The following is a 26,966-nucleotide window of genomic DNA, read 5'->3' on the forward strand; positions in this document are numbered from 1 at the left end:
AATTGAGTGTTTCTGATCATGGCTCCTTCCTCCCCTTACCCATTACATTGTACTCCATCCTTAGTAGGAGCTGGAAAAGGCTGACCGATTGTCTAGGTGCATACTACGTGCCAGGCTGAGCCTGTGCTAAGACACCTCCCTCCCTCTCCTGTCTTCCTGTGGGGATTGGGTTCTCTTCAGAGTCCCCTGGGTAGTGGTTGCCGTCTCAAGCTTGTTTCAGCCAGAGGAGAGGTAGGGTCAGTGAGCTGCCACGCTGAAGTTGGGTGACAGACAAGGAGGCTGCCTATCAATCTCTGAGCTGCCCCCAGGCTCCAAGTGAGCACTGCACGGCACTCCTCGTGCTGGAGAACGGCTGACTATTGATAAAAAATGTCCCTCTGGGCTTTCCAAAGTAAGATGACATTTAACTGAGTGCTGGCTGGCTTGCCTGCTCCCTAAGTCTCCCGGAGGACAGTGCCCATCTTGGTGAAAACTGTTCTGAGCATGTCCGAAGTCTCAGCTTTGACATCTTGGCTGATGCAAAGAAGTTTCTCTAACCCTCCTGTTCAGCACACTCCATTCTGTCACCATACCCCGTGTCACTCTCAGCCTGTTCCTCCTGGGAAAGGGCTGAGTGTCCCCAGGCTAGAAGGGGGCACTGACCTCAAGTACATACATCCCCACACTGACCGGACATCAGTTGCCCCAGAACAGAAACAGCTCTACCCGTGAGTTCTCCAGGGTCTGCAGGCAAGGCAGAACCGAGGACCGGCAGAGAGGATCGCAGGGGTCCTTCATCTTATTTAGGTCACAGAGCCCTTTGAAAATGTGGTGAAATCACTGACTCTTCCCATAGAAAAGTGTGCTTCCTCCAATTTTGCATACAATTCAGCTAATTCATGGATCTTGAAGCCCAACCGTGGACCCCAGGTTAGGAACCGCTGATATATTAAAAAGAACATTAAGGGCACCTGGGCAGCTCAGTTGGCTAAGCGTCTGCCTTCGGCTCATGTCATGATCCCAGGGTTCTGGGATGGAGCCCCAAGTTGGGCTCCCTGCTCAGTGGGGAGTCTGCTTCTCCCTCTCCCTCTGCCCCTGCTCACTTGGCTCATGCTCTCTTTCTCTCTCTCTCTCAAATAAATACAGTCTTTAAAAAAAAAAAGAATCATATGAATCCCAGATCCAGATCCTAGCCCTGCTACACACCCGCCATGTGGCTTTGCACAAGGCAGCTTTTTCAGTCTTGCCTTTTCCTTGGTGATATAATGTTCTGGCTCCTTACGACTAAAATTACCTGTGTTTGTGGAGGTTGAGGCCATGACTGAGACCAGAGCAGCATAACCTTTCATAGGTCAACATGTTCCTTGGAGAATCCTATAAGGACTTCGTATCTTCTGCCTGGAAAAATGCCTATACACAAGGATTTGCCTAGTAATCACAAAGTCTACAGATTAAGGACTTCTGACCCAGAGTGAAGCAGTGATCCAGGGTATCCAATCATCTAGGTGACAGCCATGATTCCAGGTTTCTTTTTAATTAATTAATTAATTAGGTCCCAGGTTTCTTAGATTACCTCTTCCCCCATCTCTTCTCTCCACCCTCCCAACACCAGCTCTGTATCAAAAATCCACTAGTAATTGAAGAGGGGGGTGGTGGCAGTCAACATTGTCTACTCTAGTTCTGTGGTTTTTATTTTTTTTATTTTTTTATTTTTTTAAGATTTTATTTATTTATTTGAGAGAGAGAGAGAATGAGAGATAGAGAGCACGAGAGGGAAGAGGGTCAGAGGGAGAAGCAGACTCCCTGCCGAGCAGGGAGCCCGATGTGGGACTCGATCCCGGGACTCCAGGATCATGACCTGAGCCGAAGGCAGTCGCTTAACCAACTGAGCCACCCAGGCGCCCCTAGTTCTGTGGGTTTTAGACTTTGATTTCACATAATGGAAACTTTTTTTTCTTCATAATGACGTCTTAGCTGGAGCTCCAATACAGATAAAAGGGAACTCTGAAGTATTGATTTATTCATTTATTCATTCATTCATGCACTCAACAAGTAAGTACACATCAGATGTTGCTTTGTGTCGGTCTCCTGGCTGGTCAGGCTGGAGACCCTGCCTGCTGAGTCTCCCTGGCCTCTCTCATTGCCTTGGGGAACCCAACAGCTTAAAAATCACAGATCTTGGAAGGAAATCACTGGAGCCTGAAGTGAGGTGATCAGAGGCCCAGAGACTCTGCTCTTTAAGCCCTTAACTTTCGGGAGCCTTATTTTCGTCATCTGTAACATAGAATAACAGGATAATGGTGCCACATTGGATTCCAAGTTTACATGGCTTTCATTATCCTTGGTCAGGAGTATGATTGGCCCATTTCTGTGGACAGTGAACATGAGTACTGGCCTCCAAAAAGGACGGAAGGAGGAGCACAGAGAGGAATTTTTGCCTTCAGTGTCGAGGAGAGTCCCATGCTACTGAGAAGCTGAATGGCTGGCTGAATGACTGCTTGGAAATTTCCAGGAAAATTATAAGGCTGAGCCTTGGAAAAATATTGGCTATTTCTTTGCTGCTTCCTGCCCTGGAAGTTTTGCTGTTGTCAGTATCGATTTCATAGACCCAGTTCATACACTGTCCTCTAGGGCCTGAATTCACAGGCCCAAACCTGCTGCGACAGAGGAAGATTTACCCACGAACGCTGGGTCTGCAAACATGACTTCTGTACCAGAAGGGCTAATCACTGGGAAAGGACAGGAGCCTGCAGAGGCCCAGGCCTGCGTCAGATCAGATCCACGTCCCTCTTGCTTTGTGCTTGGAAATGCGGAGCCGTGCAGGCCTGAGCAGCTTTAGAAATGTTCTTTCCAACAGGGGGGAACTCAGACAAGTCCACTACTGAGAAAAGCTCACTTGTGGGGCCTTTTCCTTTCCTTTGCTTGGCTGGCAATCTAGTGTCAAGATCAAGGGCATAGGTTTTGGTGTTGGTCAGTCCTGGTTCCAAATCTTGGCTCTGCCTCTACTCTTTTTTTTTTTTTTAAGATTTAGCTTATTATTTTTTATTTTTTAAGATTTTATTTGACAGAGAGAGACATGGCGAGAGAGGGAACACCAGCAGGGGGAGTGGTAGAGGGAGAAGCAGGCTTCCCGCGGAGTAGGGAGCCGGATGCGGGGCTCGATCCCAGGACCCTGGGATCGTGACCTGAGCCAAAGGCAGACACTTAACCGACTGAGCCACCCAGGCGCCCCAAGATTTATTTATTTTAGAGAGAGAGAGTGAGAGAGCGTGCATGTGCAGGGGGAGGGACAAAGGAAGAGGGAAAGAAGCAGAAGCCCTGCTGAGCATGAGTGGCCCCACCTGGACTTGATCTCATGACCCCAAGATCTAGACCTGAGCCAAAATCAAGAGTCAGACGCTTAACCAACTGAGCCACTCAGGCACCCCTCTGCTTCTACTCTTGATCTTGGGCAAGACCCTCTGCTTCTCCAAGCCTCATGTCCTTGTCTGTGAAATGGGGATAACACCTCCCTCCTAGGGTTGTTGGAAAATTAAATTAAATCCTAGTGTAAAGCCTAGGCCTGGTTCAGGTAAACATTCCATAAACAGTCATGCTTTTCTTAGCCCTAATTTTGCAGATTATTTGATAATGTAGCAATAGAGAAGTGGGGTCAGGAGTCCACATGTTAATCACTGTCTACCTCTGTGCTCTACTCCCATCCAGGTCCAGCATTCCCTCTTGCCAGGGAATGGGTGACAAGGAACCCTCTCTCTGTTAACCTCCCCTACCCCGCCCCCACGACAGGTGCACACAGGAGAATGAACCAGTGCTTTTCCTTTATTAGTAGGTCAGAGAGCTTTGCCTGGCACCCCAGGATCCAGCCCCCACCCTCAAGTATGCGATGAGGCCATCCTTTCTTGCTTAGGACACTCCTTGGCATCTGTCCCAAGGGGAGGACTGACCCCCTGTGCTCTACACGTGTTTTGCCAGCAAACACTTGTTTCAGCCACAAACATCTCCGTCCTCCAAAAAACTCACAGGCAGAGCCAGCCCCTAACAAGGGGCTGCTTTGATCAGCCAGCTATTAGTCGTGGGGCCCCTGCCTCCTCTGCGGGGCACCATCGGTCATCCTAAAGTTCTTGGGCCACCGCTGGACCGTGAGTTCAAAGATTTTAGAAAGCAGCTCATGTCCCAGGATCCTCTAGGGCCTGGGCTCCCTGACGTCTCCCAGGGCCCCTGGTCCCTGGATCCACAGGCCCCTGCTGCTGCTGCTGCTGCCCTCGCCAGTCCTGCCCTCGGCCCCCTTCGTTGCCCCCGGGCCCCCCTGTCCTTCCGTGCCCGAGGCCCCGCTGGTGGCCAGGTCCAGACTGAGGGTCCTCCCGCACACCGAGAGCCGCCGCAGCACCTCGGAGGCCGCCTCCACCGGCACGCCGGAGCGCTGCTCCAGCAGCATTTCCAACAGTGAGCTCATCTCCGAGAGGAAGGTGCTGGCCAGCCGCGTGCCTGTCAGGCTCAGCTCAGGCCCGGGCGCCTTGCCGAACGTCTGGAAGGTCCTGGGCTCCTCTACGGCCGGAGCGTCTGGTGAGAACACGTTGTCGCGGTAGTTGGTGGTGAGGGGCAGAGAGAGCCTCGCCATCCAGGCCGGGTCGGGGGCGCTGAGCCGGTCCAGGGCCAGGCCTGCACGGGGTGGAGGGGAGCCGGTGAGGGCCGGAGTGGGGGGGCGGGGCGGGGCCGGGCAGCCGAGGGTGGGGTCGTGGGCGAGGGCTCCGGACCAAGGAGGGAAGGGAAATGGCGGGGCACAGACGGGGAGGCCCGACGGGGCGGGAAGGAAGAGGCCCTGACGGGGAAGCTCGTTGGGCAGGAAGGCTGCCGACTGAAGGACCCGCAGGAGCTGAGTGGGGAGGAGGCAGGAGGAGGAAGGAGGCCTAGAATTAGAAATTGGCCCTTTTCTAAAGAATTTCCCGATCCTGCTGTGTTTCGGGCGAGGTGTCTTTCTTTCAACCACTGCGGCCAGCCAGGATTTTCACTCTCTCAGGGCATTAGTAGCTGTGGATGGTGCGGAGGTGGGGGTGGGGGGGCATCCCTTTTCTTAGCCCAGGCCGTAGTTCCTGGCTTGGTGCTGCCATCTGTTTGTATTCATGGTAATAGTGACCATTTATTAAGTTCCTCCACGCCAAGTAATTTAACCTCCGCACAAACCTTTGAAGTGAAGAGTGCTATTCCATTTTAGGGATGAGGAAACGAAGTTCCAAGAAGTTGAATCACCCATCTACCAGGCAACCAACCCAGATTTGACCCCATAGCTGATGACTTCGGAGCCCCATATGCCTGTACCCTCCTACCCACTCTCTGAGTAGCTTCCCGCCATTTCCCCCAGGGCACTCGGGGTGCATACCTGTGGCCTACGGATTCCCCAGGCCTAGGAAGGTCTGGACAATCACTATGCCCTAAACTCCTCAACATTGGCTTCTAAACTGCAGGAAACTCAGGCCTAGAGGCAGGCTAAGCACTGTCCCAGGAAAGGGGCAGGGGCAGTGAAAAACTGTCCCCTAGATCCTTAATGCCACTATGGCACTTTTCTTTTCCCATCTCTTCAACAAAAATGCTATCTCAAAAAAACTAGCCCTAGGCCGGATGGTAGAGGCCAAGGCAAAGAAAGAAAATATAAGTCTTATGGTTCAGAAACTGTGCCTTAAAAAAAAAACAAAAGTACAACATCCACTTCATCATGTGTTTAATGTTTGCTTAAGGTGAGCTGCTTTAGAATCTGTGCATATAATAAAAGACTAGAAGGAGGTATGTCAAAATGTTAACTGGAATTACTCCTGGACAGAAGTGATTTATTCTCTTTTCGTTTACCTCCATTTTTCTACCTTAACCAAATACTACTTTTGTAATTTGGAAAAGTTATTCCAAAATACAGCTCATGGCTGTTTATACTGATAAATGAGTCTCTGTCTTGCCTTGTCAGGGAGGAGTTGTGAAGGCTGTAAGGCAGGGCAGGCCTCTTCCCACCCGGTCCAGCCCATGCCTGGGATTTAGTAAGCATTTCTTGAATGACTCAGTGAACATAAATATTAACCCTGGGCATTTGGGAAATGTAAACCTTAGTTCCCTGAGACTTGGGGGTAATAAGGTTGAAACTCTTTTGGTTACAGAATCAGGCCTTTGTACAAGGGTCAGAGAGCTTATGAAGCTTGGAATGAGAAAATTGCTAGAGTGTATGAGAATGGCTGAAAAGTGATGGGGAGTCCACCCAGAGGCAGGTGGATGCCGGGCTGGCTTGATTTCCCACCTTTGCCATTTATGAGCAGTGTGACCTTGGGAAAATTGCTTAACCTCTCTGAGCCTTCTTCATGTCTCATGAAGTGGTGAAATAGTAGTATTCATCTTGTCAGGTTGCTGTGCGCAGTAACTGAGCTCATGCAACCATTAAAATGTTGTCCTCATCATAGCATCAGATGGATGCAGCCATGACCCCCGGGGTCAGCAAGCTCACCAAAAGCCCCTTGGCAGCTCTGCCCTGTGAGCAGCACAGGCTTTTCTATCCCTGGTGCCCTCATCATCCCCCAGCATCCTCCATGACCTCTGTGCTGTGGAAAGGCAGGACCATATGGCCGCTGAGCACTCAGGTTCCAGCCCAGAGCTGGCCGGTTCAGATATAATGTGAGCCAGAGAGGTCATTTTAAATTTTCTAGGAGGCAGGTTAAAAAAGTGAAAAGAAAAGGCGAAATCAATTTGTAAAACATTTTAAACGTAATGCCATTTTATCATGTCATGAGTATTTTTTAAATTAATGAAATATTTGACATTCTTAAGTCTTCAAAATCTGAAGTGTGTTTTATATGTTTATCACATCTTTTTAAAAAATAATAAGTTACACTTTTTTATGCTTTTTATTTTTAAGTAAGCTCTATGCCCAACATGGGACTTGAAGATGGATGTTTTTTTTTTTAGATTTTTTTTTTTTTTTCTTTCTAAAGTAATCTCTATGCCCAGTGTGCAGCTTGAACTCACGACCCTGAGATCAGGAGATGCATGCTCTACCCACTGAGCTGGGTAGGGGCCGCCATATATCACATCTTGATTGTGACTAGCCATTTTCATATGTGGCTAGTGGCTAATGTGTTGGACCTCACAGCTGTAGAGTCTAGACAATGCTGTCCTATAAAACTTTCTATATGTGTGCTGTCCAAAGCAATATCCACTAACCATATGTGGCTATTGAGAGCTTGAAATGTGGCTGGTATAACTGAGGAACTGAATTTTTTCATTTTACTTAATTTTAATTAGATTTAATTTTGCTTTTAATTTAGAGCCACATTGTCAATGTTGGGAAAATTACCAAACAACCTTGGCCCTCAGTTTTTTTCTTTATGAAATGGTGATAATGAATAATTCCTCTCTAAAATTTTCTCACGAGGAACATAGAACAGGGACTAGCACATAGAAAGCTCTCAATAAATGTTAGCTATGTTTTTTTAACCAAGGAAAAGGAAGTCTCTGCCATGCTTTCGGTGTGTTTGCAGCCAGATGGAGCACATAGGATATGTCCAGTTGAGAAAAAGATTATTGTACAGAAACAGAAAACCACCGTGTAGGTATGGACAGAGGTATGGTGTGTTACCTAAAGGAGGCTGACCAGTGTCCAGCTAGCACATTCTTTTTTAATTTTTTAAATTTAATTATTTTATTTTATTTTACTTTTTTAAAAGATCTTATTTGAGAGAGAAACAGAGAGACGGAGAGAGCATGAGCAGGGGGAGGGGCAGAGGGATAAGCAGACCCTCTGGTGAATTCAGAGGAGAGGGGTGGGGGTGGAGGCTTGATCCCAGGATCCTGAGATCATGACCTGAGCCAAAGTCAGATGCTTAACCGACTGAGCCACCCAGGTGCCCCAGTTAGCACATTCTTGAATTAAAGTCCAGATTTTTTACTTTCTATCAAAACGAATTGTTTCTCTAGAAAATGTTATTTTTGTTTCGATTAGATATGTTAACACATTAAAGAATTGACTCAGTTTTCAGGATGGGAGGATGTTTAAACCCACCAAAGAAACACAGATGGGTGGTTTAGGAAGTAAGGGGAGGTCTCCTGATGGCAGGCAGGCCCAGGTTGGCTCCCCTTCGGTCACTGATGAGCTAAGTGACTCTGGGCAGGCTATGGTACTTCTCTGAGCCTCAGTTTGCTTATCTCTAAATTGGAGCTCATAACATCTACCTCCAAAGACTGTTTAAAAGCTTAACTGAGCTAATGTGTGTAAGATACTTCCTAGTAGTACTGGCACACGCCAAGAGCTCATTTACTATTCTTAGGATTTTTTAAATGAATAATCAAAGTAGAATCTGGTATTTAAACAAATGAAGACCGTCTGAAGCATTAGGGAAAGTAAAATGTTGCTGATATCCCTCCCCAGAAACAGAATGTCTGTGTTCTCCTGTGGAGAAGGCTGACGTCTGGAGATGTGGGGGACTATGGGGGTAGAAGCAGGCTCAGGGTGATCCTGAGGAGTCCTTACCTGTGTGTGGGTCCAACAGGCTTGACAGCTCTTCTTCTAGCAGCTGCTTCACGGACAGGTCCTCTTCAGGATCCAAGCACCCTTCCTCCTGGTCTGGTTCTGCCTGGCCACCAGCCCGGGTACCTGGGCATTCTGGGTCTGGGATTGCACTCCTGCAAAGTCCACGAGTGAGGAAATTCACACACAGATTCATTCATTCCTGCTCATGAACATTCTTCTACTCATGCCAGCATTCATCCATCCACTTAAGGAGGTGGATACACAGCCCGGCTTTCAGAGTCAGACCGACCTGGGTTACTTGGTCCCAGGCCTCCTGCCTACTCTCCATCTGTTGCCTCATCTGTAAAATGGAGGTGATAAATAACACCCACCTCAAGGGGCAGGCAAAATGAGACAGTGTATGTAAAGAAGCTAGTACCTGGCACCTCGTAAGCACTCAGCAAAAGAAGAAACAATGAATGCATTGATATTATTATTCACCATTGTCCCTCCCATTCCTTCGCATTGCCTGGCCCAGAGTAGGAGTGTAGTAACTTTGGTTGAGACAAGGCAGTCATCTGTCCATCCATCTCTCCATCCACCTCCAGCCATCTGAGTATGATGAGCTCCAGTGAGAGCAGAAATTTTTATCTGTCTCATTCCCTGGTCAGCCAGTGCTCAGAACAGGGCCCGGCACATAGTAGGTGCTTCATAAATACTTTGTGGACAAAGTGACTGAATATATTCCGTACTTCCTATTTGAGGCCAAATCCTAGACCGGAATCAGAAAGCCACTCAGACTCTCCCTGACTCCTGCTATCTCCACCCTGGCCTCTCCCTCCCACAGACCCTGCCTGCCACCTGGGGGAGGCCAGTTCCTGGGACTGCCTCAGTATGGGGAGGCAGGTTTGGCCCCACATTCCAGCAGGTGGGAAGGCTCCCCGAGGGGCTTTAAGGTCTGCGGTCCTTTCTGCTTTTTTTTCTGTGACCATTTCTGCTGCCATGAAGCGATCAGGAGGGAGGTGGCAATTTTGCAAGTGATGATGACAACTAATGTTTATTAAACAGTTACTCTGAGGCAGGCCTTAGGCTTTGCAAGTTATACGCACCTTATCCTCAAACTTTTCACATCTGTAAGGGGTTCTCCCGTTGTTATTCCCATTTTGCAAATAAGAAAACCAAGGCTTGTGAAAATTATGCACCTTGCCCGAGGTCCCCACGGATTAAGTGTGAAAGCCAAAACTCAAATCCAGGCTGATGTGACTATGGAGTGTGTGTACTCACTGCTACTCTACACTACCTCCCACCATCTTTGCAAAAAAGAAGCCATGAATTGTCAAGGCAAGAGCACTGAACCTGGAGTCAGGTGCCCCGAGCTGGTTCCAGCTTTGCCACTCACTGGCCATGTGACCTCGAACAAAGTCGCTTTCGTAGGAAAGGACTTTTAGTGTCAGCTGTGCACCTACTATGTGCCAGCCACTGGGCTATGAGCTGAAAATACATTTGATCATTAAATCCTTACCCCATCACTGCAAGGAAGTATGGTGACCTCTATTTTACAGGTAAAAAACTGAGGCCCCGAGGATTTACCTGGCTTGCTCAAATTGAACATAGCTGGGTTGTATCAAACTATTTAGAGCCCCAGTTTCTATATCTGTAACAAAAAGGAGTTAGATTAGATGTCCTCTTGAGCTCTCTTTAATTCTAGGACTGCCCAAAAGAACACACCCACACACTGATGTCCTCAGTCAGGGAAACTTCATAATTACGTTTAAGGGTCAAGACAAGGAAAGCTGAAAGTTACACATTTAAAGCCCATAGCCTAGCACCTCTGCAATCAGGGGGCAGATAGAACCTCAGGGATGAAGTCATTTCCTTAGAGACTCTGGGTCCTGTAAATACTATAAATACAGTTGCTCCAGGACCACCCTGACTGGGATGGGGGGATGGATGCTGTCCGCTGCTCTTCCAGGGGGCCGCTGTCTGGGATGTGCTCACCCTTCCTCAGATCACAGAGGCTCCAGGGTGAAGGCAAGCCGGTGGGGGGCTTGAGAAGCCTGTGGGTCCATGTGTTGCTTACCTGCCACCGCTGGGCTTGGCCAAGTACTTATTTCCTCGGTGGTTTGGTTTGGGCTGGAATTGGCCCTGATGCAGCAAGGACAGCAGCTGGGAGATTTGCTGCAAGACAGGAAAAATCTGTTGACTCCACACAATTCCGACCCAGCACACTTCCTTGCCGGATGTTTCCCTCAATGCCGGCGCTTTCTTTTTATAGTCTTTCCTCCAGCTTCAGATGTTTGTGTGATCAGATGGGGGATGGTGTACAGTGACGGAGGCAGGGACCTGTGCAGGCAGGATCCTTGCTTTGTCATGTCACCACAAGACCTGGGAGTCTGAGGGAGAGAAGGGGGACCCCCTGAGCCCACCCCTCCTTCTCATCCGAGTGACCTGCTCTTGCTGGAATCTGCGGGATGGGGCTGAAAAACGCATTTCCTGACCATAAATTCATTATTAATTTGATAAGGATTATCTTAAGGAGTTATTTCCCCACCTTCAGCAGTACTCAAACACTCAGCCAATTTTAGTGGGGCCAGTGCAAGACTCTACTCTGGAGAAAGCAAAATGGCATCATTCAATCATTCATTTATTCATTCTTTCATTCATTCAACAAGGGTGTGAATGAAAACAGAAGGCAATGCAGGCTGAAAGTCTGGAGGAGAGGGCAGAGGTTCAGAGAGGCTGCAGAATGGGGCAGGGGTCGGGCGAGATGTCAAGGCCAGACCCTGCAGGGCCTTGTGAAGGCGAAAGCAACAGACCCAGTCTCGGGAGGCTAAGTTCTAGTTCAAGGTCATTTCTAGTTTGTGTAATGTCAGGCAGGTTTTTAGACATTCTCAGACCTCGGTTTCCTCGTCTCTAAGCTGGAGCTGGAAATACCCATCCAGCCTTCTTCGCAGGGTGGTCAGGATTAATTCACCCAGTGGTCTGAGAATTTAAAATGCTCAGAGAATGAAAAGATTATGGGTTGTTACTCTTAGAAATCCTGGACCTACCCGCAGTCTTTCCTGAGAAGGCCCACTCAGCCTCTCTGGGCAGCTCCAGCTAGGCAGTGCCAACCACAGAGGACAGTTCGAAGAGGGCTGGGGCCCAGTTGCCTGCCTCAGGGCAGATCACATCTCCTGACCCAGTCCCAGAAGCCCTCCTAAGGCACCTGCCACTCTTCCAAGCGTTAGCTGATAGTTCAGAGACACTCCCTGAGTGTCACAGCCTGAGCATAGTGTTGTTGTTTAGGGTTGCTTCATAGTCAGAGTGCAGACTCTGGAATCAGTCAGACGTGGATTCAAATCCTAAATCCGCCGTTGCCCCAGTTCCATCTGGATGGCCTTGAGAAATTACTTAAGCATTTTGAGCCTCAGTTTCCTCAGCAGTAAAAAGGGAATAATATCAAGGCCCGTGTGGTTGTAGCTATAAGGATCAAATGAGTGAACGTATATAATTCATTTATTTATTTTTTTAAACTTTTTTTAAGTAATCTCTGTGCTCACTGTGGGACTCGAACCCATGACCCCAAGATCAAGAGTCACATGCTCCACTGACTGAGGCAGCTAGTGCCCCTGTGATTCATTTATTAATAGATCTTTTGACAAGCACTTAATAACTGTAGGGTGGTGTATAATCTCATTTAATTCTTATAATAACCCTAGGGAAAAGATACCATCATACCCATTTTGCAGATGTGGAAAGTGAGGCTCAGAGGGGCTACATATCAGTTAGTGTCAGGGCTAGAATTTGAACCCAGATCTGACTCACTGTGGCACTGTGATGCTGGAAAGACATGAGCATTAGGCAAGTTGCCTCCTACCCTCACATTGATCCCAGCTGGACACCCTTCTTTCCCATCACCCCAGTGGGTTCACCCCCAGTGCCTGCTCTCTGCTGTCTCTGTTCACCAACAACCAGCACAGTGTTTGGTTCAAAAAGCTCACTCAGTAAGCATTTGAAGAATGAATGAATGAATGAATGAATGAATGAATGAATGAATGAGTAAATGGCTCTGGGCAACCTCTGGAGCTACACAGGGCTCAGGGCAAGACTCCTAAGAGAGCAGTGGGGCTCTCTCCAGGTGGCTTCCTGGGGAGGATGTGGGGGAAGGAAGCTGTGTCCTTGCGCCACAGGAAACCTGAGTTGATTGCTTGGCCAAACAGACGTGTGTCTTGAGTGGGCAGCCTGGCACAGGGAAAGTTATCTGAAGTGCAGAGGAACAGATATGGGTGTGAGATCAGGTACCGTCCCTGAAAAAGATTTCCCATTTTTGTCCAGTAAATCCTAGGTCACTAGATACTTTGTCCTTCATTATTCCATTTAATCCTCAACCCCTGGGAGGTAGCACAGGGTAAGTTTGGAATCATAATTGCCATTTGAGGAAAGTGAGGCTCTGATGTTGGACAGACTTGCCCAAGGTTGCCCAGCTACTGAGTGGCTATGCTGAAATTTGAACCTAGATCAGACTCCCAAGTTCTGAGATTGTTTCCCCTGCCTCATTCTGCAGGCCTAGCCAACAAAGTCTAGTCTCAGGCAAGTCAAATGCAGCCCCTGAGCACAGGGGCAATGCTGCCCATGCTGGCCTGCTTCATAGGAAGGCTGCCCAGACAACAAGAGGGCTTTGCAGAAGTCATTGTAACCATTTGCTGAGGGCTGACCGTGTGCTGGACATTATTCTAGGCTTTAAGTGCACTCATTTCATCTTCAAGCAAATTTAGGAGATGGGTGCTATTAACATAGATATCTTCAACAGAGAAGCTGAGTAACACTCCTGTGGTTCACAGCTAGGAAGAGGTGGAGTCAGGATTTGAACCCAGGAGGCTTATCCCAAAGCTTGTATTCTTAAACTTTTGCTGGGTGTCTACTTGTGCCAGGCACGTTGAGTATGTGCTTTATAGGAATTAACTGATCAAATCCTCAGGACAACTCTGCAAGGCAGATGCTCTTACCATCAACTCTGTTTTATAGGGAAACGAAGGCTCAGAGACAGTAAGTTGCCCAGGATCACACAGCTAGATTTTGTTAACCCCAGAACTGTGCCCTCACTCACTGCATCCAATGTACCATAAAGTCCCTGGAGAGCCTCAGGAATGAATGTGACGAATGTAAGGGTAATAGGGGTGTCTGATGTGGTGGTCCAGGGGTGACCACAGAGAGAGCTGCCCACACCCGGTTACCTGAACAGGAGGAGAGTCCATCGTGAGCTCCTCAACAGGGTTCCGCTCCGCAAAAGCAGCCACCGATAGCCGGACCAGGCTCCGCAGGATCTGACGGGGACCCGACTCTTTCTCGGGGGTCACTTTGCCATTGAGGTTTGGCTGCCGCCTCAGGGTTGCAGAGGAGGCCAGTGGACTCAGTGGGGCCTCCTCGCTGCCCAGGTCTCCTGGCAGCCTCCCTGTGGGGCTGCCCATAACCTTTGGGGGCCTTGAGCGTGGCTGGCCCATCACAGGCTGGGACTCAGGAAGGTTCAGGTTCTCCCGGGAGGCGTTCCTCTGCCTGGGATGGTTGAAAAGGAGGTTGACAGTGTCTTGCAGCACCTCTCGGCTCTCAGCCTGTGCTCCCTGGTTGCCTTGGTTACGCAGGGTTCTATACAGCGTTGGCGTGAGGTGAAAGGGGGCCTGCAGGCACAGGTCCCAGCCTGCTTCCATCATCCCTTCCTTGCCTGATTCCTTGTGGGGCTGCCCGACTTCGCCAGGCTCCTCCACCTGGCCCCTGAGCACAGGCACAAGGTGGATATCTGCCTTCTGAATGTGTTTCTGGGGCCTCTTGGGCTGGTGGCGGTAGGTAGATTCAGCCTCCCGACAGTTGTAGGCCCTGTTGTCCTTCTTCTCCGTCCTGCAGATGGACATGATCAGAGCCAAGATCAACCCAAAGATGGCCAGCAGTACGACCAGGCAAATCACTGTGAGTGCCGATGTGCTTAGGGTCCCAGGCTCCCGGGCCCAGTCCCTCAAGTGATCCACACTGGTGACAAACAAGACCCTCAACAGGGCTTGGGTCTGCAAGGAGGGGCTGCCACAGTCTTCTACCACTATCTCCAGCTCCCACTCACTCCCAATGAGGCTGCTGGCATTGGTGATGTTGATGAACAACTTCCCCAGGTGGGGGCTGAGGACAAAGAGTTGGGCTTCATTCCCACGCCCAATGCTGTAGAGGAGCTCTCCATTGGCCCCTGAGTCTGCGTCTCTTGCTACAATGGTGGCCAAAAGGAATGGCCGGGAACTGTGGGTTGTCAGTGGTGGTGTGTCAGCACCCGCTGGAACCAAGCCATTAGGAGTTTCAATGGGTACCAGAAGGTGTCCTGTGGAGGCATTTACGAGCACCGAGAGGCTGGCTTTTCCATCACTGAGTATAGGATGAATCACCTCTGGGGCGTTATCGTTGACATCCAACAGGCTGACCCACACAGAGACGCTGGATGCAAGCTGGGGCTGGCCCTTGTCCTCTGCGATCACGCGGAACTCAAAACTGGCCATCTGTTCATAGTCTAGTGACCTCTGAGCAGTGACATCTCCTGTGTCTGAGTCAATAGCTACCAAGTGAGAAACTGGGGAGTCCTGGATACGATATGAGATTTTTCCATTTATGCCCAAGTCTGCATCCTGAGCCTTGATGGTAATGAGGTGAAGAGAAGGTGGGTTGTTCTCCCAAGTAGAGACCTCATATCTGCTCCTCTCAAACACAGGTGCGTTGTCGTTGGCATCACTGATCTGAATGCTGAGCTGTTTCTTGGCCGATAATGGCTGGAGTCCTTGGTCTTGAGCCAGCAGAGTGAGGGTATATTTGGGCCACTGTTCTCTGTCCAGTGTGGTGTTGGTTAGCAGCATGTATGTGTTGCCATTGGTCCTTTTCAGCCTGAAGTGGCCCAGTTCTTGGCTCAGCCAACAGTGGACCAGACCATTGTTTCCTGAGTCCAAGTCATTTGCCATGACGAGAGCAATGAAACTATCCTTTGGAAGAGCTTCTGACACCAGTGATGGCTGGGAGGCCCATGTGATGTGGATGCTTGGGGCATTGTCATTGACGTCCAGAACCTTGATGAGTACTTTGCAGTGGGCTGGAATGGGATTGGGACCTAGGTCCCTTGCCTGGACGTCCACCTCATAGGCAGGATTCTTTTCATAGTCTAGGGGTTGACGCAGAATCACCTGGCCCGTCTTTGCATCGATACTGAAGGTGTCCAAAACCTCTGGAGGCACATGCTTACTGAGGAAGAATTCCACCTCCCCATTGGGACCTTGGTCAGGGTCTGTGGCAGTCAAGTTTATGAGGAGAGTACCAGGGGCAGCATCTTCTTGGATTTCTAGTGCCAGGGAGCTCTCAGCAAACACGGGGCTATTGTCATTGGAGTCCAGGACATTGACCTTGACCAAGCTGGTGCCTGACTTGGGGGGTTTCCCACTGTCATAGGCAGTTAGCACCAGATCAAAAAATGAGTGGATTTCCCGGTCTAGCTCCTTCACCACCACAAGTTCTGCATGTTTGGTCTCATCGGGCCCCACGATGACATCCAGGGCGAAGTGCTCGCTGGGAGACAGCGTGTACGAGTGCAGGGTGTTGGGGCCCGTGTCTGGGTCCAGGGCTCTGTCCAGGGGGATCCGGGTGCGCAGAGAGGCACTCTCAGAGATTTCCAGCCCTTGCTCACCTTTGGGGAACTGTGGCTCATGGTCATTGATGTCCAGCACCTGGATCTCCACATGGATCAGAGCCAAGTCCCCCGTGGCAAGCACGTCAAAGGAAACCAGGCAGGGATCCTGCTGCCGGCAAAGCTGCTCTCGGTCCAGCCGCCTCCCTGTGCTAAGCAGGCCATCCTCAGGATCCACCTGGATGGGGAGTGCCTGAGACAGCTGCAGGACCTGGAAGGCCGCCTTCGTCTGCCCGTGCCTCTCCTCCCAGCCCAGTTCCCGGGACAGCTTCCCTATCACTGTGCCGGACGGCACCTCTTCTGCCACTTGGTATTTCACAGTGAGAGTGGCCACTTCCTGACCATGCCCTGGAAGGAACAAGTAGCCACCTGACCCCAAAAGCCCCAGCAGAAGTGGCAGAAGTCGCATCATGCTTACCGCCAGAATGGGCTAGACTCAGAAACCACTACAGTTCTTCAAAGGCTAGGCAAGTCCTCCAGTGTTTCCCAAGGGGCTTGATTAGCCCCGTTCTCCTGCCCCCAGACCAGCTGTCACAGCCTCGTCCCATAATTAGATGATGATGGAAGTAGCAAGGTTCCCAGGCAAGGCCATCTTCATCTGAAGAGATCTCAGAGGTCCAAGCACTGATGAAGTGGGCACCCGTGGGTCCCCTTCGGTAAATGATGGACAAGAGCCGGTCCAAGAGGGACTTGACCCAGTAAAAGCAGGATGTGGGGATCGGACTTCCAAACAGTTGCTGGGCTGGGGAAACGGAGAAGCAGCTTTTTCCTATGGAAACCCCACCTACAGGAAAAGGGAGGGCTGTAAGTTTCAATGCCAATTAGAGAGAGAGGGCTTCCCGTGAAGCCCGAGGGGCCCGCGGCAGAGGAGGATGGGCCAGGGCTCCAGGGACAGGCTGATGGGAAGGTGCTATCCACGTAAGGCGGCCCCTGAGGGAAAGGGAGCCGCTGTGTAGGCAAGTGCAGAGAGCCTGAGCCCCTGCCTGCCCCCCGAGACCCCTCCTGGGCATGTCAGGCTCCCTGTGTCTCTCCTTTCCGCTGCTCTCTTTGTTTCCCTCATATCATTATTCCTCTGCCATTCCGGTCTTTTCCCACACTCATCTACCTCTAAGTCCTGACTCTGCCCCGATCACCCACTTTCGTCCTCCGGAAGCAGCTGTGATTAAGAGAGCGGCCACAGGGGCCAAACTGCCTGGGTTCAAATCCTGACTCTGCGATTTACCAGCTGGGTCATGTGGGACAAGTCACTTACCCTCTCTGGGCTTCCACCACTCCATCGTTAAGAGTGTGGATGGGAATAAGAATAGTAGCCCTCACAGCAGGAAACTGTGAGGACAAATGAAATGATGTGTGAAGGGCCAGGTCCTGGCTCAGAGGCACAGGCGATGATGTTTTGTGTGTGGTGGGTGTTGAGAACTGAATAGCCGGTCTCACCTGGTAGCTCCGGCTCTTGCCCTGGCCCCGGGGCAGTCCCTGCCCACATGGACCCATGAGGGCGCCCATGGCCTGGGCTCCTGAAGCCGGGGGGTCTCTCTGACCTGACCATGTGCCTGCCCTCCCCCTTCCCTTCCTGCTCCCCAGCCTGGAGGCCCATTGTTCTCTGCATCTGGTCCAGCCTGAGTCCCTCTCTGGGGGAATCCCCGGCCTCCGGCTCCCTGCCTCCAAGGTTTTTATACTTGTCCCTCTCCCACGCCTTCCTCGCCTTATCCTTCCCTTCCCCTGATTCTTCTCTCCCCACTGCTGTTTATGACTGGGTCCCATGAACAGTACTCCCTCCCCACCCCCAACACTCCTAGGGAGGTGGATGTTTTCAGGTGTGCCCCCCCCCATTCACCTCCTCACAGAAGTGAGGCCCAGGATCACCTGGGTGGCATTTGAGGGGGCTTGTGGCTTCTCATTTCCCTCCTCACTTGCTGCACCCAGCACCCTCCTGGTCTTAGACCCTGCCTCGGGCTGAGCCTAGAGGTGTGTAAAACACTGGAAGCGATGGGAATTTAAGGCCAGCTTCCTTTAGGTGGGTGTTTGCAACTGAGTCCTTGAGGCTGGAGGTGCCCATTGGGACACAGGGGACCCCCATCAGGGCCTGTTGGCGTCTAGCCATTAGGACAGGGGCAGCAGAGGGAGCTCCCTGGCCTTAGAGCCATCTGTGCCCATTCCTGCCCCCCATCTTTTCTTTCCCGCACCCTGTCCTTCACTCCGTGTTCCACTCTGGAGGTTTCCTGTTCTTGTCACTTGTTGAACCACAGCAAGGGCCTGAATCCATGGGGCCATCTCCTATAGCGTGGCCCTAGAGACAGAACACCCACAAGCTTGGAGACCTTGCACAAGTCACTTAACCTCTCTGGGCCTCAGTTTCCTTCTCTATAGAGTGTGGCTGTCCCCCACCTCATGAGATTGTGGTAAGAATTCAGTGAGATGCTACCTATAAGGGCCCCAGCACAGGGCCTGGTACAGAGAAAGCACCCATTCCATGTTACTGTAACTTGTATTATTTTCCAGGTTTTATGCCTCCAATGCAAATGGTAATGACCTTGCATTTGTCCCTTTACTGTTTTGGTTTTTTTTATTTTATTTATTTATTTGACAGAGAGAGAGAGAGAGAGCACAAGCAGGGGGAACGGCAGGCAGAGGGAGAGGGAGAAGGAGACCCCCCCGCTGAGCAAGTAGTAAGGTTCAATCCCAGGAACCCGGGGTCATGACCTGAGCCAAAGGCAGACGCCTAACCGACTGAGCCACCCAGGCGCTCCCTGTCCCTTCACTCTTTTCTCTGCCTCTGTGGCCAAGAAAGCTCATTTTCTAGGGTTTCCTCAGCTCAGGCCGGGGCCAGATGCTGCCTGTGCTTCAAGGGGAGCCAGCACAGGCTCCAGGGGTCTGCTGCTCAGACATGTGCCCCTGTGCTCACTGCCCTTGGGTGACAGCCTGCATGGCAACCTCACTCTCTGGCTGTCACTTGTCCTATCATGTGCAACGCAGCTAGCAAGACAAAGTGACCCACACAAGTGGCTTGCAGTCTAAGGAGGGGGTGGGGAAAAGGAAAGAAGGGGGCCCAGTGGCTCTGTGTTTGGGCCTGGTGGTCAGGGGAGGCTCCTCATGGAGGGCGCTGGGCCAAATCCTGAAGACAGGGAGGAGTTAGCCAGAGGAAGGTGGGTGAGCAAGGGAGAAGCAAAACAGGCAGAGGGAGCAGAGTGGACAAAGGCCATAGGTGAGTGAGCTGGTTCCTTACAGTATCTCAAGAGGGTCTGTGTGGAGAGTGGGGAGGGAGAAGGTAGGCCGGGAATGTCAAAAGGGGCTGCCAGACCCTTGGAGGGCCTGGAGTCCTATGCTAAGGATTCGGGCCTTGTCCTGAAGGCCATGGGGAGCTTTTGAATGGCCCTGAGAAGGAAGATGAGGACAGTAGCTATATGGCAGGCCTTGTCCTGAGTGCTTTACCTACATCCTCCTGTACCACCCTCATACCCGGGCCATCGGGATAAAGAAGCTGAGCACAGACGTTTAGCTAACTTGCCCAAGATCACGCAGATTGGACCTTCCAGAAAGCCCCTTGGGCTGCACTCTGGAAAATGGATTAGAAGAAAACAGAGGAAGGAGAGGGGGAGGGCAGTTGGGAGTAATGCAGGGGAGCTTTGGTGCAGAAAATTCTGCTGCTGAGAATGTTTCCAGAATGCCATCTGGTGGCCAAAGGCAGAGAAAAAAGGCACAGAGGCAGAGAGGTGGGTACCTGGAGCTCACACATATCCACAGCTCTAGACCTGTGCTGCATAGAACACAGTGGAAGGAGCTTACACAGGATGACAATCACATATCATGAGAAACCTAATGTGACCTACAGCCCACTGAAGGAATTATGGAATTCACGATTTTATCAGTGTTAACGTTTATAGTCTCGAAAGGACATTGTTCTACTTATGCTCTGTGTGTATGTGTTGCCTTAATTATACCATGGATGCAGAAAATGGACTCCCAGGTCATAAGAAACACGTGCGCGCACGCACGAGCAGAGGGAGAGGGGGAAGCAGACTCCCCGCTGAGCGTGGAGCCTGATATATGGCTCCATCCCAAGGATCATGACATGAGCTGAAGACAGTTGCTTAACTGAGTCACCCAGGCGCCCCACAAAAAAAATTTTTTTTGAATTTAGATTTCACAGACAGTTTTTATGGTTGTGGTTTGTTTGTTTCATTCACACTGGGGACAGAATCCAAAGCCAGCAAACAAGGTACCAGATTTTTTAGGCGATAATCTCTGGGAATGAGGTCCCCACTTAGTAACTTTCTCTCCTCCTTTCTGGCTGCAGTGGTCAGCCACATGTCGAGGGGTGAATGGAACTTTCCCTGGAGTTTGTTGGGAGAGCCTTCGTCCCTCTGAGTTTTGAAAATAGATTTGAAGTTGTACAGGTACTCTGAAATAGGTTTGAAAAAGCTAAGGATGCCTCCCTCAAGTCTGAAATATTTTTTTAAAGAGGGCAGGATCGGGGCTGGTGTTTGGAAGTCTGGCTCACCACCAGCCTTGAGGTCATTCACGCTTGGGCCCTTAGCTATGGGGAAGTGTTGGGGGATGAAGTGGGAGGGGTGGAGTCAGGTCAGGAGTTTTTCAAAATGCCTGGCGTCCTGAGGATCCTTGAGGGGTCAGACCGGCAAGGTGGGACTCGGACCCCTGGGGGACTCTCAGGTCCACTGGATGAAGGCTAGGATCATGCCCCACACTATGAACATGCTGCTCAGCTGGCTGCCCACCTTCCCAGCTCCTTGGGAATCTGCCCAGCACCTGCCATAGTCACCATCGCCAAGGCTGCTTGGTGAAGCTCAGAAGCTTCATCCTCTTCGGGATCATTCTTGTTGGGAGGGCGACAGGACCACCCAAGGTCAGCCTCTTTCCTTTGGCAAGACCTGTTGAAATTGGAGCCGGTCTGGCCACAAATCCTGACTGGGAGATTCAGGTAGATGGGTCACCTGCTCTTGATGTGGCACTTTGTGGTCTTTGTTGGGACAGATGACAGTTGTCCACTCCCACACGATAACACCTCTTTCTGGGCCCAGTGCAAAAAGAAAAATGTACTTTGTAGGTGGAAATCGGCCCAAAACTAGAACCTTTCAAGAAATGAAAAGGCTTTGTGTCTTGGTTGTCTTGCTTAAGAGTGATAGCTCTCAAAAGGGGCCAGATATCAGAATCACTTATCCAAATACCAGGGACAGGGCGAGAAAATGCATACTTTTCCCTCTTCCACCCTGCCAAAGAGAATTTTGTAACTGCCAGCTCCATTCCCTGGACCCTCCCTTCGAAAAGTCTTCCCCTTTCATTTGGGACAGAGTTGGGGAAGTCGATTGGAAGTTTTTTCTGGAAAGAGAGGCTTAATTGATCTACACAATAAAAGGAAAGTAGGAGAGGGGGATTGATGAAGGCTGAGGAGATCATGGAGGGGATTCACAAGAGAACAAGGCGGGGGGCTGTGAAGGAAGTAGCGTGACCATGAGGACTTGCCAATGAATCATTGCAAACCATGGGTCTCCTTCATGATTTTCAAGACAAATGCAAGAAGAGACCCAGAATTTATTTTGTCCTTTAGTAACCATAACCGGACCACATAAATTCTGAGTTAATAAGGGTTACCCATATGTTTTGTCTCTCTCCCCAACCTCGGAGGGAAAGCGGGCCACTTCCAGCATACAGATTTTAATTCTGATGTACAAGACACTCTGACATGCGCCCCATCTCCACCCCAATCTCGTTGAGAGCCACTGATTTAGAACTTCTTAGAACTACAAGCAACTTTGTAAGGGCCAAAACTCTACAGCCATCTGGCCTTTCCTACTGAGCATCCTCCTGGTCGCCACCTCTCCCTCGTGCCTGTGTCACTGCTCAGCAGAAGCTCTGTGCATAGCTGGTTCTCCCCCCATACTTCTGCAGACTGTTCCTTTGGTTTTCCTTCCTTCTGACTCCTAGGGATAGGCATGTCCCCAGATACTGTCCTCAACCTTCTCTTCTCCACAGGGTTATTAGCCTAGAAGTTGGGTGTCAGATTTAGCAAATAAAAATACAGGTGCCGGTTAAATTTGAATTTAGGTAAACAATGACAATTTTTTTTAGCGTATTTTTACCGGGCCATCCTACTCAGAAGTAATATATACTCTGAACACGAGTTTCTCTTCTGTTTTTCTGTTTTCTTTCCCCCTCTCCCTCTTCTTCCTTTTCCTCCTTCTTTAGAATTCTGATTTATACAGTGAATTTGAAAATCTATCAGTGAACCCAAAAATCAAACGTATTGACTGGGAGCATCATCTGTGCATGAATATTCAGAAGCTGACTGTGTTGATTGGCCTTGTTATGTATTCAGCATTTCTGGGTGACTCCAGGATCAAACTGTTCTCACACTGACAGAACCACCCTTGGGGAAGACTGGATCACACTCACTCATTAACTTATTTGGTCATCCAGTCACTCATGTATCTGGTGGAATTTAGCATGTTCTTTTCTATTTACAAGGTCAATTTTTTTGGCAAGGGAAGTAGCTGAAGTTGACCCACATTTTCCTTTCCTCTAAACCACTGGTTTGGTTTTCTTTCTTCACATAGGATCTAATCAGCCTAATTCTTGCCTTGCTTCAGAAAGGTTCTTGCAGGAAGGAAAATGAGTCTTCCTGTCGTTACATAAATTCTCATGGGGCTTCCCTTTATAAGTTTATGACAGCCAGGAGTTGAGCCTGGAGCTCTGAGAGAAATAGCCACACACTGATTTATGATGGCAGCCGCTGCTAAATCTCACCCCTTTTTCCTTCTTACAGAGCCATGTTACCTTGGGGTTACAAAACTCTTTTCACTGTTATTCAGGGGAATAATAATAAAATGCCAGGTTGCAAGTATAAACATGATCATTCTGTGCCTGTTACTGTAAATCAAATTTTACCTTGCATCAGAAGCGCAGAAAACATTTTATGCTGTCAGCCACCTCAAGCCTCTTTAGGGGTCTGTTTTTATATAACCCTGGGATGACCGGAGGTATTGTTTGAGGCGCCCTGACCAGGGAGGCTGGTCACACAGGTGATCAGTGTCTCCTTACACACCCAATTAACTATTTTTCCTTAAGCAAAGTGTTAACTTGATCTAAGCAGAGCATTGGGGTTAAGGATGTGGGCTCAGGGCTGCAGTTGCCTGGGTCCAAAGCATTTGTGCGACAGTGAAAAGTCACTTCACTTCTCTGTTACCAGCTTCCTTAGTTTTAAAATAGGAATGATAATGATGATGGTAATTTGTTTTCAGGTTCTGTAAGGTTTAGTGTAGTCAATACACAGCCTTTAGAGCAAGGCCTGGCATGTGGGTAGCCCCTTAAGGTTTAGTTATTTATAATTGTGCTTTTAGGGTAGTAGCTCCTCCTTTGTTTTTGACCCTGAAGCCCCCATTGGAAAGAAAAACCAATTTTTCCGATTCCCATGTGATGATTAGAAACCTTTTAAGATCTACATGGGGAGTGAACACACATGACAAGATGGTAGTGGGAATCCAGTGATACTCCTGTCTTAGAGTGGGGCTCACCGCTGTCCAGACCTATCCCAGAGTTAGGGCAGGGCTTTTCCTTCCACACTGCTACCCATCTGTTGTCAAGGCTAGTTTCAGGGCTGTTCAGGAATGGTAGCCACTGAAAAGGAGACTGTTAACACTGGGGCAGGTGGGATGAGCTCAGCAGTCTCTGGAACAGCCATTGCATGCCCGGGTGATGGATGACAAATACAGGCACTGATAAAAGCCTGCTGGTCCCTCTACTCACCAGCATATTCGGACTCACTCCTGCTTCTCTACTCAATGGCCCAGCCATGCATGAGTCCTGACCTCTGTTCTAGGTCGCACATTCCATCCTCTTCTAGCCTGAGGCTCCATCATCTACTGTGCTTGGGGACCGGTGACGGGGGTGAGTCTTTCTTTCCCTCTGTATTCTCATTCTCACCTATCCTTGTGTCACAAAATCTAATCCTAACTTCCTTAAGGTTTTCCCCTTTAATTCTTTTTTTTTTTTTAATCTGAGAGAGAGAGAGAGTGTGAGAGAGAGAGATAGAGAGAGCATGAGTTGGGGGAGGAGCAGAGGGAGAGGGAGAAGCAAACTCCTCGCCACAGGGAGCCCGATGCGGGGCTCGATCCCGGGACCCCGGGACCATGACCTGAGCCGAAGGCAGACGCGTAACGACTGAGCCACCCAGGCGCCCCTTCCCTTTAATTCTTAAGACAAGAACTCTTTTGTTCCCTCTGTACTTCTGCTCCAACAAACCCAATTCTCTTAGAGTCTGTAGGAGAGCGTCATCCTAACGAAGAGCTGGTCCTTATCCTGTATGTCATCCCTGTATGACATCAGCCAAATCACCTCACTCCTTAGTGCCTCAGTTTCCTCATCTGTAAAATGGGGAGACAAAATTGCCTCCGCCCAGCTAAATACCTGGGCATTTAAAAGATTTTTTTTTTAATTTATTTGAGAGAGAGAATGAGAGAGAGCGAGCGCACATGAGAGGGGGAAGGGTCAGAGGGAGAAGCAGACTCCCTGCCAAGCAGGGAGCCCGATGCGGGACCCGACCCCAGGACTCCAGGATCATGACCTGAGCCGAAGGCAGTCGCTTAACCAACTGAGCCACCCAGGCGCCCCTACCTGGGCATTTAAAGGAGATAATGCATGGAGCGTCTGTGTGGCTCCGTCATTTGAGCGTCTGACTCTTGGTTTCAGCTCAGGTCATCATCTCATGGGTTGTGAGATCGAGCCCCATGTTGGGCTCTGCTCTCAGTGGGGAGTCTGCTTGAGAGTCTCTCCCTCTGCCCCTCCCCCCACTCACAGGCGCTCTCTCTCTCTCTCTCTCTCTCAAATAAATAAATCTTAAAAAAAAAAACTTAAAATAAACAAATAAATGAGATAATGCATGTTAAGTGCTTAACACAGTGGAGGGCCGGGCACATGGAGAAACCTCAATTTAAAAAACTCTACGAGGGCGCCTGGGTGGCTCAGTTGGTTAAGCGACTGCCTTCAGCTCAGGTCATGATCCTGGAGTCCCGGGATCGAGTCCCACATCGGGCTCCCTGCTCAGCAGGGAGCCTGCTTCTCCCTCTGACCTTTCTCTCTCTCTCATTCTCTCTCTCAAATAAATAAATAAAATCTTTAAATAAATAAATAAATAAATAAAATAAAAAACTCTACGGGCACATAAAACTGAAGACACAAAAGTCTCTTATTTTTATGGAGTCTAAAACTAAAATTTATTAGAAAACTCTCTTTATCCATTCCTGGCCTCAAAACTGGACTCTAAATATTCAGTCCAAATTATTAACACTGCTTTGAAATTCTCTCTTCTATTCCCTCCATCCTGTGACCTCTGATATGAGGTCATGACATGATGTCATAATTCACCTCCTGCTCCGATTTGTGAGAATTTCCCGAGCTGGTTCTTAGGCTCCCTCACTTTTTGCATCTGGGAGGTCACTTGCAGGATACATGGTCTCACCTGTGAACACCCAGAGGTAGGGCTGCCATACATTTTGCTCTTGGTTTTACTTCCTTTGCCTAACATGAATAATGATATTAGTGAATGGCTTCAGAAACTCTTCTTCCATCTTTGCCTCTTTAAGGAGTATGTTTCTGGTTTGGATATGGCCTGTGACAGTATGGAAAATTACGAGTGATTATTTGCATCTCAGTGGTTTTCCCTCTATGGCAGTCAGGTAAGCCCCTTCAATGCCCTGATTTACCCACTTGATTTTTCTTCTCTCCCGGGTGCAGGACCAGCCACATAATTTGTGGAGCCCAGTGCAAAGTGAAAATGGAGAGCTTCCTGTTGGAAGATTAAGAATTTCAAGATGGCCGTAGGAGAGCATTAGACCAAGAGCAGGGCCCTTCTAAACCTGAGGGCTTCCTGAGAACAGGGCCCTGTGGGACTACACAGGTGGCTGACCATGAAGCCAATCCTGCCTGGAAGGCAGTGGTGGTAAAGACCTTTAGAATCCTGTAGGCTTGGATTAGAGGCCTACCTCTACAAGTTGCTTTTCTTGGGGGAGAAGTATATGATAAAGAGGACACAGGAGCTTATTAGGTCATTAGGGGCACATTAGTTTGATGGTTTCCAGGAACCAGAACCAACATTTCAGCAACCCACTTAAGTGCTGACTACCTAAAATTTTTCTTATTGAGATATAATTCACATATCATAAAATTCACCCATGAAAAGTGTACAGCCCAGTGGTTTTTAGCATAGTCGCAAAATTGTGCAACCCTCACCACTATCTAATTCCACAGGATTTTCATCCCCCAAAAGTCACCCCATATCCATTAGCAGTCACTTCCTATGCACTCCTGCCTCAGCCCCCAGCGACCACAAATCTGCTTTTGTCCCTGTGGATTTGCCTGTTCTGGACATTTGACATAACTGGAATTATATGATATGTGGCCTTTTGTGTCTGACATCTTTCACTTAGCATAATGTTTGTAAGGTTCATCCATGTTGCAGTATTTATCAGTACTTCATTCCTTTTTCATGGCAGAATAATATTTCATTGTATGGATGTACCACATTTTGTTTATCCGTTTATCCAATGATGGACATTTGGGTTGCTTCTACATTTTGGCTATTGTGAATACTGCTGCTGTAGTGAATATTTATGTATACTACAAATGTACAAATGTAGTTGTGTATTTGTATACAAGTTTTTGTGTGAACATACGTTTTCAACTCTCTTGGGTATACACCTAGGAGTAGAATTGCTGGGTCTTACTGTAACTCTATGTTTAACTTTTTGAGGAACTGTCAAACCGTGTTCCAGAGCAGCTACACCATTTTACATTCCCAGAAGTGTATGAGGGTTC

At 49.3% G+C, this 26,966-nt stretch overlaps 1 protein-coding gene across 1 annotated transcript; it reads right to left on the reverse strand.

Annotated features, from left to right (window-relative positions):
* Positions 1 to 4,162: 4,162 nt before the first annotated feature.
* On the reverse strand, positions 4,163 to 16,554 carry PCDH12 (protocadherin 12). The gene is made up of 4 exons (XM_028092904.2): positions 13,675 to 16,554; positions 10,539 to 10,636; positions 8,480 to 8,631; positions 4,163 to 4,638 (listed from the first exon to the last, which is right to left on the reverse strand). The coding sequence occupies exons 1-4, from the start codon at positions 16,552 to 16,554 to the stop codon at positions 4,163 to 4,165; spliced, it is 3,606 nt and encodes a 1,201-aa protein (XP_027948705.1).
* Between the last annotated feature and the right edge of the window lie 10,412 nt (positions 16,555 to 26,966).

This window comes from Eumetopias jubatus, unplaced genomic scaffold, assembly GCF_037043125.1.
Source record: "Eumetopias jubatus isolate StellerSeaLion01/CBP00866 unplaced genomic scaffold, mEumJub1_p1.0 scaffold_5, whole genome shotgun sequence".
NCBI lineage: Eukaryota > Metazoa > Chordata > Mammalia > Carnivora > Otariidae > Eumetopias > Eumetopias jubatus.